The following is a 12,398-nucleotide window of genomic DNA, read 5'->3' as shown; positions in this document are numbered from 1 at the left end:
CAAAGGAATTAATCTAAAATGATGCAAGAAGCCTGTACCTGCTTGTTTGTATCCATTTCAGCAGGGCAGGGTCAGTGCCCATTCATTCCTCCCGGGGTGTCTGCTGCGTCTAACCAAGAGGGATGGTGTAATGCCAGACCTCAGTTACGACAAATGGGATGCTGGTGTTACAGACAACAATGCTGGATGGCTGAAGCAGCTCTCCTCCTCCTCCTCCCCTCCTTACTGAACAGCACAATAGCAGCCAGAGAGATTTCCAGGAATTTCTGGGTCAGATTATTGGAAAGTTGTTGGGGTTGGTTTGTGTTTTTTTAAAATATATGGTAGCAGCCTATGAAGGAACACGTGATTCTGGTGGCAGTATACCACCAGGGAATACCATGCTGCCAATGGAGAAAAGCCAGTTGGACATCAACAGAAATAGATTGTTCAGACTAATGGCTGGGATTCAGCTTTACCAAACACAACAGCAGTAATCTGACTTTTTCTTTCATTGCACTTTTGATTCAAATACCTCCGAGCAACTCAAAATTCAATAATTACAAAGTGTCAAAAAATATTGATCTGGATTGTTGAGAAAAACCTTTTTAACTTTTCTAGGTCAAGATAGTACAGTTCTGGCAAGGTATCTTGCCATCTGCAGCTATCTGAAAAATAAAAATAAAACAGCTGAAAAACCATTCTGGAGCAACAGCCGAACGCTTCCCGTTCTTCAGTCACACCATCTAGAGACAGAAGTTTAAATAACTGAAAACACCTCTAACCTTGGACATGCCACCATGCCTGACCTGAGCACTCTCTCAGCTTCCAGTTCTGCTTCTGACATGTGCCAGGCACTGCTGCTCGAGCAGTAACAAGGCTGTGCATTTCTTGTATCAATCAGGTTGGGATTCAACCTGCTTTATTTAAATTCCCTGAAGTGTCTGATCTTATAGGGGTGCACATATCAAACTTCACAGGCACTGACAGGTACTTATGGTCACTTCAGAGTGCCAGAAAACTGCCACAAGCAACAGCCACCAAACTGAACTGAGCAGCAAAACTTACATCTCTGATAGAGTAGATGTTCAAAAAGGAACACAAGATGAATTGGGCAAAACCCCAAAACCCTCCAAAACTTATCGGGTAAGAGCTGAAAGAGGAGTCCCAGGTTCTCTGCTTGCAGACCTATTTTTAATATCCATTTAATGTATTTAATTTATATTCAAAGTGTGAAACATATGATAAGTAACACTACTATTTATGTTTACTTGCTGCTGTTCATATACATTGTATTTATAAATATTTTACTTCCCCTAACTTCAGATTATTGTAATTCTTTGAATTGATACAAGTAAAAACATCAAGTGGGCCCGCAGCACTCCCACTCAGTGTCATATGAAGTGTTCAGATTTGTAAGAAGGAAAATTTGCATCACTCAGACATCACTCAGCAGGATAGCCACCACTTAGAGATGAGAACCTTCTGATACACACTGTGAAAATTACGTATTTTTTTATTAATTCATCTATGTGTTTGTGTACCTTCCACAGGGGGTAATGTATTAAGATAAAGTACACTCAGAATTCTCTTACACAGTAGTGTAATTGGAGATACTGCCTACAGATTTATGAACATCATACTGGTTATTTGTACAGCACAAAGAGCAAAAAGCTCTAACTTTTATCTGTGGATGAAGGATACCTCTTCCAGTACCAGACTGAACATCCAACATCCTTTTGTCTCACAAGCAGACTTTCCTATATGCCCACTTGATCTTTTTTTCCCCAGAATGCAAACATAGTCTGAGTATTATTCAGAAAAAAAAATGGCCTGATCTTTTGCTGAGCTTTCAGACTCACCTTTTCACCATTCCTAAACCAGAGGAGTGTGGGATAGCCACGAACTTGGGTTTCAGAGCAGACTTCATAATGCTGGGTACAGTCAACCTGTATTTTGAAAAATATAAACCACTCATTGCATAAAATACAACATACAACAAGCATCATAGCCTCCCTTATGTTTAAAATCTCAGAAAAATACAGGAATGAGCAATAAATGAATGAGCTTGGCAAAACTCTGTATCATGTACTGTCTTGAGAATGATTATGCCTGCTTTCCAAACGGTGGTTTGGTTGTGTAACTGGGAGGCTGTGTGTCTGTGTGGTTTGGTTTTGTTTTTTTTAAGGAGGGATCAGGGTGGGAGGTACGGACAGAAGGAAGTAGTAACAGTTACAAAGAACAATGAAGACATAATTAACTACTTCAATTAGAAAGTACTTGGTATTCTCAGTGAGTAAAATCACTGCATGGACAATAAGACACAAAACACTAATGTGAAAAAGCTTTAAAGTGAAGATATATTGGCTCATCCATTTTTTAAAAGGCTACTCTTTGAAGACTTCAGACAACATGTCAACAGCTAACAAGTTAACTTTACTCCAAGGGAAGTTCCAAGCACATAGCAACATTCAGTTCTAATATGTCATAAACCAGTCTGTAAAGTTACCAGTTTATAATCTTTTTTGAAGGAGAAAAAGGCATTGGTGCCTCTGCTTGACACAGCACTTGGCTATTGAATTTTACATTAGAAACACTTTGCTCCAGATCACTGAAGATCAGTTCTAAAGATTAAACAGCATCCTGCCAGTAGGTATCATTGCTGTTAAGACACTATTCCCCCCGACGACATGAAGGTCATGGTTCAACCTTCTTAGAAACAGTTGTGTTTCCTGTTTACTTACAGACTTACAATCTAAGCCAAGACATGTTTCAAATAGTTTCATAAGGTATACAGTTACACAAAATTGACTAGACATCAAGACAAATCCTAGTGGCTTTATTAAATAGCAACTTTCAGTAACAATAACTGTGAACATGACAGAAAACTGAATAAAGCAGAAATTTTGGAAATTTTTTGTTTCTCTTTCTCTGCATAAGAGAGAATGGTAACTTCAAGAAGATACTTAAGCTAAGCAATGATTTTATCAGACAGCAAGCATTCCTGGTTCTCAAGAAATAAATCAGCAGATGCAACATTTGCTAAAGACACTATCAAAGGAGCAATAACCTCTGATATTTTACTCTCAGAGGGAATCTGATTTTATATCCACCAGGAGGCAAAACTATAGATATCTATGTCTTCTCTAAAATTCAGCTATGCTGACCTGCTCTGTACATCTACAGTGCATCTGAATTAGTTAGATGTTCAAAGCATTAAAAATAAAAATAATCAAAACCAAAAAGTCATCAAGCTCATTACCCCTAGGAAGAGCTGGAAGCACTATGAGGGCAGAGGCAGGGGAGACAGCTGGGCTTTTGTCCTTCTGCAGGACTGACAACACTGCTAACTGTTACACAGTCTTTCAGATCAGCAGAACCACTCTGAAAGCTTAAGGATACGGAAGTTGAGCCCAGTTAATTTTCCACCATTGGCAAATACAGAGGGATTCACATTATGAGCCACCTGGACTTAGGTATGGGTCAGCAAACAAAGCTGGTAACTGCAATTGCCAGACCACCTCCATACCTCTGCAAAGAAGTCACTCCACGTACAAGTAACAAGCTCTCATGGTAAATACACCACAGAATCTGGTTATCAACCCTAAGGAAAATAGTAAAGCAGGACAAGATATCAGTTTTTAAGGTGGAAGACCCCCTGAAACCTTTAGAAAGTTCTATGGGGGTAAAGAAGGAAAGAAAAAAAAAGAGAAAAAAAGGAGAAATAATTCATCATAAAGAGCCCTGTAGGTCCGACATTTGCTAAAGAAAACAGCAAATTAGAAGTCACTTTCCCACTCAAAATAAATTCTGAAGTCTATCAAGTTCTGACAGAGGGGAAGCACAACAAAAAAAATCTCAAAATATTATTCCCTGCATCTGAAGTATTAGACTTATTCCCAGTTCTCTCTGAAACACAGGCAGCTAGCAGTGCTTCTGACAAGCTGTTACCTAAAATGAGGGACCGCTGTCAACTGCGGACGTGTGAAACAAATAACCATCCCAAAACTAAAACAGAAACCATGACTATAAAAGGATTGAAGAGGTGACAAACAAAACAAGCATACTCTGCAAATCACAGCACGAAAACCATGATACTTGGCTGAAGCATTTATTCATAAAAATAAGTTTTCAGACTAAGAGCACTTCACCTACCTTGCCAATCTTGACAGTTTCCGAATGCTCAAAGGCTTGAGCCAGCTGTTCCCAGGTTGGGGCCAAAGCCTTGCAATGACCACACCAAGGGGCAAAGAATTTGATAAAGTGATTACCTTTTAAGTCAAAAAAAAAAAAAAAAAAAAAAAAAAAAAAAGATTGAACTCATTTGGAATGAATTTGGCTGCAATTAAAGACTAGGTACTAATCTCAGACTGCAAATTCATCATGGTATTTCCTGAGTTAAAGATAGGAAACACTGTGAATCAAAGGCCAGGACAGAATACTTCTGCAAATAGGTTTTCCATACTGTACACAGTCCCATAGCATTGCCAGCTTCCCTGAAAATCCAAACGGTGTCACAACCTCAAGCCAACAAATGATATATTAAAACTGGCATTTTCAACCTATTTGCTACCATGTCTAATTCTACTATGCCAATCACTTGCCCTATTACAGGGTAGAAAGAACCACCAGGGAACGTGTAACAGCATAAATGAAATTAAGTATTAGACTTCAACTTAAATATTTCTTAGAAAACACCACTGCATTAAGTCCATGAACTACCTAAATAATTTGTTCAGCTTTCCATTCTCCTTTTTCTGCCCTGCTCTTTGTATTTTCATGTCAACTATTCAGAAATCACTGCCTTTAGTAGATTTTTGTGGTGTTTAAATAGAGAGGAGAAGCTCTGTACTATCTCCTACTAATGTTTAATTTAAAAGTATAATCTTAATTGCAGAGTATCAGAATAAGTAATTTCCTTCAATTAAGATTAAACCATTTTGCACATATCCAGGCAAAGCTCTGTTAATATGAAATAAAAATTAACTTAATTAAAACAAGGAACAAAAAAATCAAATTAATTTGAAGGAAATGCCAGCAGCTGGAGAAAAGCTCTTCTTAACATAATTATTCATAATCCTTTGAGGAATGCTATGGAGCTGATATTAGTAGAATTCATTTCTAGTTTGAGGGCTTGTTCACAAAAAGAAGCCAGAGGGAAGACTAGGAAATGTAAACTGCAGTGATAGTGTACTCTAACTTGCCTGGTCTGCACATGGAAGACTTGCCAACTAATTGACATGCTTTTGCTTTAGTCAACTAAACCACAAACTGAAATTTCTCATGAACGAATAAGAATATCCAGTCAAAATCAGCTATTCTATACCACACACTCTGATATACTCTCCTCCCCAATAGAAAAAAACCTTTAAATTCTTTTTGCCTTAGAGCATCAAAAAGGTAAAGGAAGACTTTTTAAGAACAAAAGTCAATCTTCCATCTGGAACTGCTAAGCCTCCTGATAAATTTAAGCACTGAACTTCTTGTAACTGAAGTCAAGAGAGGACAATAGCTTTACAGATGATCATAAGCATGCTCAACCACTGGACACAGCCATGAGAATGTCTCCTCTATGAATACCAATGGATACAGAATAAAAATATTAAAACATTTACACATACACTAAACTTAACTATCTTCTCAGACTGTAAAGTTGTTTAATGCTTAGCATCTCCCTGATGGCTTACAGAAGAATCCATGAAGAATATGGATGTAATTCTGTTAAGACACACAGGCTGAGAAATGCTGTTAGCTGCACAAAATGCTCTTTTACACTGGAAAATATTTCTAAACAGTTAATGGTTACTTTAAGAAGCTCCAGTATCTACCTCACTGGTGGTATCACAGGGGCACAAATAGTCAATTCAATCCAACCTTTGTTTTTAGGAAAAGAGATAGAGAGTGGTAGGATCAGCTGTTCTTAACAGCAGCCCAAAGTTTGTATTGTAAGATTTTGCTCATGTGAGGGGTGAAATTTCCCATGCTAGGTATCACTCCTCGCATTAATTTTAAAGCTTCCAGACAAAATATTTTTTAAAATGACCAAACAGGTGTTTTCCCCACATTAAATTCTGGTGGAAGAAAGCTAAACAATATCAAATCAGGGGCCAGACTGGAGTGGGATGGGGGCAGCAAGGATGAAGCAGGTGGATTATATTTATCCAGAACAGCAGCCTGGGAGTAACAACAAACCAGCACCTTGGGAAAGAGAAAACGGGACTTGCAAAAACACAAAGTGAGTGGCAAGGCTGTGACTAAGCAAGGAACTTGGGGAAAGAGGCTGTTTAGTTAAGCAAGCCCCACTAGCTTCTGCCATAAGATCAGGGGCCTTAATTTTACTGCCATCCAAGTGGAGTGCAGTTCTTAAACTTTCTCATGGCGTGCAATATGTGATTAAATCCAGTTGGTGGGTGGTCACAAGTGGTGCTCCCCAAGGCTCAGTACTGGTGCCAGCTCTGTTTAATATCTTTATCAATGATCTGGGTGAGGGGATTGAGTGCACCCTCAGTGAGTTTGCAGATGACACCAAGCTGCATGGAAGTGTTGATCTGCTTGATGGTAAGGAGGCTCTGCAGAGGGATCTGGACAGGCTGGATCGATGGGCTGAGGCCAATTGTATGAGGTTCAATAAGGCTGAGTGCCAGGTCCTGCACTTGTCACAACAACCCCATGCGACACTACAGGCTTGGGGAGGAGTGGCTGGAAAGCTGCCTGGCAGAGAAGGACCTGGGGGTGTTGGTTGACAGCTGGCTGAACATGAGCCAGCAGTGTGCCCAGGTGGCCAAGAAGGCCAATAGCATCCTGGCCTGTATCAGAAATAGTGTGGCCAGCAGGAGTAGGGAAGTGATCCTCGCCCTGTACTCAGCACTGGTGAGGCCACACCTTGAGTCCTGTGTTAAGTTCTGGGCCCCTCACTACAGGAAAGACACTGAGATACTGGAGCATGTGCAGAGACCGGCAACGAAGCTGGTGAAGGGCCTGGAGACTAAGTCCTACAAGGAGCAGCTGAGGGAACTGGGGTTGGTTAATCTGGAGAAAAGGAGGCTGAGGGGAGACTTTCTTGCTCTCTACAGCTACCTGAAAGGAGGGTGTAGCGAGGTGGGTCTTGGTCTCTTCTCCAAGTAACAAGAGACAGGACAAGAGGAAACAGCCTCAAGTTGCACCAAGGGAGGTTTAGTTTAGATATTAGGTAAAAATGTCTTCACTGAAACGTTTGTCAAGCATTGGAACAGGCTGCCCAGGGAGTGGTTGAGTCACCATCCCTGGAGGTATTTAGAAGACAGGTAGATGTGGTGCTTAGGACATGGTTTAGTGGTTGACCTTGCAGTGTTACGTTTATGGTTGCACTCAATGATTTTAAAGGTCTTTTCCAACCAAAACAATTCTATGATTCTATGACATTTGCATAATCTGTAGTTTTATCCTCTTCCACTAGGTATTACTGGAAAATAAAAGTGGGAAGGAGGTACCTTGAAAATTAACATTTCTGTTGTAGACTTCCCACTGTTAATGTCTCTGCAAGCAAGTATCTCTTGATTATGAAAAAAACCAGTTACCTTCTGCTATGTGCATCTTGAAATTGTCTGCTGAGAGTTCATACATTCCCTGCTTAGGTTCAGGGGCTTTTGGTGGTTCCACATCAGATTCTGGATCCTATTAACGAGAAAAATTAACTTTTATTTGTCTTGTAGAGTAAATACACAATATCTGATTCCTGTCGTAGTGATAGCATCATGCATCAGCCATTGCATCACTCTCAGCAGTCTTTGGACAATTTAAAAATAGCTGGTGAAAAAGCTATTTTCTGTCCCCCTAATGCCAGAAAGAGGGACCAAATGGCTACATGAAGGCAGCAACATGGGAAAAGAGCAAACGCTTCATAGGTATAACTTGCAGCAAACCCACTGGCACTTCAGCAGAAGCAAGTGACTACTTTCTAGATACTAGGGTCAGAGCTGGAAAGAATTTTTTAAGAAGGTACATTTCTTAAAAAAGAAAGTACATTTTTTAGCATTTATTGTTTAATTATTAGAAGTATCATGTTTTTTTAAATAGAATCACGTTCTAATTGTGGTTCAGCAATCGCTAAAGCTTTATCGGGATTAGAAACAGCAATCACAAATTTAGTTTTAGGTAAGGCTAGGCTACCATATGTAAATGCTACCCCTAAACTCCAGGGTTTCCCTAGTGATGGTATTAGCTTAACTTACCTAGCCAATTATGTTATTATTTAGGTTACAACATTATCAGATAATAACTGAGCTAAAGATGGCATCCATGTTTTAAGAGGTAATTAAGCCCAACTCAAATGCAATTTAGAACATATTACAGCTAAATTGCTTTTCTTATTCTAGAAACATCATAGCTTATAGGTATCAAATGAATTGACACTAAACATTGTATCTTAATGCTAAACATTCAAAACTGCATTTTGGAGTGTAGCTTTAAATACAGGAAATAAAGGGCAGGTCACAGGATGACAGTTTTAATTACTGTTCTGACTTATGTGGAAGCTGTTCCATGTTGTTACTGCCACCTGACTTTTATTCTCAGGAGCAAATTTCCTCCTGGAAAATGAAACCTAACCTATAGAAATGACAGATAAACAAGTCTGCAGAAGGGAGTATTTCCTTTTCTTATTTCCTTTTCACTTACAGATGGTTCTTCATTTAGTTTCTCCAACATCCAGTTTTCCAGTGCCTGGAAGTCCCTAGGGCCTTGGTATTTCAGAGGCTCTTGTCCTGGTTTAAGCAGCTTCAGGCTAAAGGATCAAAACATAGAAAAGAGTGAGGCAAAAATCTTCACACAGGAAACATTCTTCTTCAGAAAGCCAACACGGTTTGCTAATCCACAGCGATGCAGCTCAGGCTGCAGTAACAGCTCCCTTGATTATTAACATCAGCATCAGGCATCTCCCTCAACTTAAAGAGTCATGGTTAGAACTCAGGACACTTTTTCATAACCATGTAAGCTTTTAAAACGGATTTTTAAAATAGCAAAAAGAAATACCATGTTAAAAATCAACATAGCCTGTTTTTACTCTGATCAATAAGAGCAAATAAAACATCACAGCATTCAGTTCTAAGGCTAATCACTCATTATGCCTACAAATCCTATTTCAGGTTGTCAAAAAGCATCAATTTTGTTTTGCTCACCTCTCTCCATCACCAAAGAAAAAATATCCAATGCTTATTTTCCGAGAAATTTCTTTCTCACATTTCATTCCCTGACTACTCTTGGCATGTAGGACTTTTCAGGTGGTATTAAACTGATTAAAAATATGCTGAAACACGTCAATAGGACAGGGAGGTAAGCGACCACTTGTAGGGATTCAAGACTTCATTATTACAACATTTAATAATTGCTATCAAAACTTTTCCATAAACTACCTAAAGCTTCTACTATTAAATATTTAAGTTCCAATTGGAAATACACTTGATTAAGAGGCAATATCAACTCTGACCTAGTCTTATTTTTTAAAGCAAATAATACTTTCAGTTACTACTGTCACCTCGTCCTCTGTTCCCCTTGCCAAGCTGTCATGTGCTACTGCTTTTTCTTTAAATGCTTTTCTCTCTCTTCTTGTTCCACAGTTGGAAAAAATGAATATATGAAAGTGTTGAAAAAACCACATAATGCAAATACATTCAAAAGAGACAGGAGTTCCCACTGCCTTTTCTGTTTAATGTATTCTTGAATGTCCCTTGTGATGACAGAAAGTCAAAATTTTTCTGAGGAAAAAAAAAAAAAAAGCAACTGTAATAAGGAGGAAACAACAAAAATGAAATAGAAGAACATCTAAAATGCACCTCATGGCAATACTTCTGAAGAGTAACAAGAAAAAAGAAAGGTATCAACTTAAAGAGTCAGCTGTACCTTTATTTTCTTCAAATGAGGGTAAGTTTTCTCTCGTTCAGATATTTTGCAGCACCAAATAATCCTGATACAACTGTACGAACGAGCGTGGGGATCTGCCCAGCCATTTTTACTCTCAGGGGGATGGAAAGGGGATGCAGCCTTTCCTTTGACGGGTATTTGGAAAGGCTGTGCAGGGACCAGCACATCCTGGATTTGCAACAATCCCTATGTGCCCAAGGAACCTGGGAAATTTCCCTTGCTGGAGGATTTTAAAAACAGCCCAGTTAAAAACTGACTCAGACAGGAAGAGAATTGATATCATGAATGCCCCTTCAGCTCTATATTTCTATAACTAGCAGATGACTGCCTTATCATTTATACTTTTCAAGCAGATGAAAGCAAGCACTGACTACTCCTAGATATTTAATGACCTTAAAGAGGGGGAAGGCAAAAAAAAAAAGAGGTAACTACACATCCATTCATTCATTTTTTTTTTTTCTTATTCAGAAATCCCTGCCACTCTCTATTTTACAAGGAACAACACCACAATCTATTCAAATGTGCAAAGATTACCAATGCTCACTTTTGGGGATATTAAAATAGAGTTGTAATAGTCATTGTTTCTTGGTATTTCTAGCACAACCAAACCACAAACTGCCCTTAAGGACTTTGTTATTTATAACTCTCAACTTCTACTCAGTCACACTCATCTGCATCAAAGTGGGCGCAGCCAGGAGCGTATGTCAAGTTCAGGCTGTTGCTGGGGTCAACAGTGAGCAAAGGGAAGGAAATACTTCTTCACTGCGGGGGTGACAGAGCACTTGAACAGGCTGCCCAGAGAGACCATAGAGTCTCTGGAGACATTCAAAACCTGCTTGGACGTGTTCCTGTGTGAACTACTCTGGGTGATCCTGCTCTAGCAAGGGGGGTTGGACTAGATGATTTCCTGAGGTCCCTTCAAACCCCTACCATTCTGTGATTCTGTGAAACTTAAAAACACATGCTGTGGATGGGCTACAGATCATTACATTCTCCACTTATCCCCACTAAGATGAGTAATTAGTAAAGCAGGTCAAATGAGCCTGTCCATTTTGAAGCTCTGAAGAAGACACAAGTGAAAAAACCCCTTTGCTCCTTTTTGGCAGCTAAAAAGAGAGCATGCATACCTAACCCAAAAGCTGACCTATCCATGCTGACCTCTCACAGATACTCCAGATCATGTTCCACCTACCAAAGCGGAGGTAGTAAGGCATACATCTTTTATAACAGAGTAAGTTTAACAACCTTAGTCTCCCATTGAATTTCTCCTAGAAAAATATCAGCAAAATTACCTAGAAAAAGGTTGTACAACATCACCACTGCTATGTTGAATAATACTATTAATTTATCATTATATGAGCACCAAGTTCACTCAAAAATTTAAGAGATCACCTACACATTAATTGTGAATGGCACAATGTACTGATGAACTTGTGAGAAGGTATTTTTAAACATGCTGTTACCAGAGACCAGCTCTATCATGCATATCTCAGCTGTATAATGTACTGTTGCTGGAGAAAGAGGCACTCTCAAAGAAAAAGACAAATCTGGGTTTCATTTAAACACAGCCATCTTCCAAGACACACAAGACTTTCTTTAAAAAAACGTGCAAAGTAAGAGTAGTATGTATCTCATGATACTTGGCAACATGGTAAAAAGGCTTAAAATGACCCTATGAGGTCCAAAGGGCTACAAAGAAACCCATCCAAAAATATAGCTTAGAAGTTAGCTTCAACAAATTGGCAGAGGATCATGGAAAACTAAACCAGAAAAAATAGGAGCAGACATCCTTTTGTACTTACGTAGGGTATCCTCGGACGCTGAATTCAGAGCACAGTGGTGTATCTGTAGTACAATCCACCTTAACAACATAGACCTGGGGGTTTTCCATGTTGTTGTATTTATCTCCCAAATCATTCCAAGTTGGCTGGAGACGTTGACAATGTCCACACCTGCGACAGAAGGAACAAGATATTTGCTTAACAGTGGCTCATGGTTAGAGGGGAATGAATCTAGGGAAAAGACATCTGCAGAACAGGCAGAGATTTTGATAAATTTTGAAATAGTTAAGTCAGAAATCTTCCATACTCGAGCACTGTCACACTAAACAACAGTGAATACTATTAAGTATTGTAGGATGATGCAAACACATCTCATGTAAAAATCATGAAGAGATGAGAACTTCTTGCTACTATCCTTTTATAGTCTGAACACCTCCTGTGCTTATTGAGGTTATTAAGAAAAGCACTCTCAGTCTTCTAGCTTTTGAGAAAAATCCTGTGAGGCTGTCTAGCTTTCTTTCCACTTGAACATTTCAAAATACTGTATATTTTAGCAGTAGGTAAGAAGATAACTGTTTCTAGCCTCTTTGTGTGCTCATTTGTGCTTGTGCACATCACAGGAACTGTAACTCTTGAGTCACAAAACATACCAGGACTGATTTCTGAACAGGGTTTCTCAAAATCCTCCCATACTGTGCTTTGCCCCAGCAGCACACCATCAAATAATTACATCTGCATATA

The 12,398-nt window shown here is 39.2% G+C and overlaps 1 protein-coding gene across 1 annotated transcript in view; it reads right to left on the bottom strand.

Annotated features, from left to right (window-relative positions):
- TXNDC5 (thioredoxin domain containing 5) overlaps positions 1 to 11,842 on the bottom strand; it is a 20,634-nt gene extending 8,792 nt beyond the window's left edge. Inside the window, exons 1-5 of the mRNA XM_029086147.1 lie at positions 11,679 to 11,842; positions 8,635 to 8,740; positions 7,536 to 7,632; positions 4,135 to 4,250; positions 1,842 to 1,928 (exon numbers count right to left, since the gene is read on the bottom strand). Coding sequence (XP_028941980.1) covers positions 1,842 to 1,928; positions 4,135 to 4,250; positions 7,536 to 7,632; positions 8,635 to 8,740; positions 11,679 to 11,767 — 495 coding nt within the window. The 5' untranslated portion in view covers positions 11,768 to 11,842. The remainder of the gene's footprint in view (positions 1 to 1,841; positions 1,929 to 4,134; positions 4,251 to 7,535; positions 7,633 to 8,634; positions 8,741 to 11,678) is intronic.
- Positions 11,843 to 12,398: the final 556 nt, after the last annotated feature.

The sequence above is a fragment of the Antrostomus carolinensis genome, unplaced genomic scaffold (assembly GCF_000700745.2).
Source record: "Antrostomus carolinensis isolate BGI_N321 unplaced genomic scaffold, ASM70074v2 scaffold27397, whole genome shotgun sequence".
NCBI classification, from domain to species: Eukaryota; Metazoa; Chordata; class Aves; order Caprimulgiformes; family Caprimulgidae; genus Antrostomus; species Antrostomus carolinensis.
This window is presented reverse-complemented; position numbering and strand designations above follow the sequence as displayed.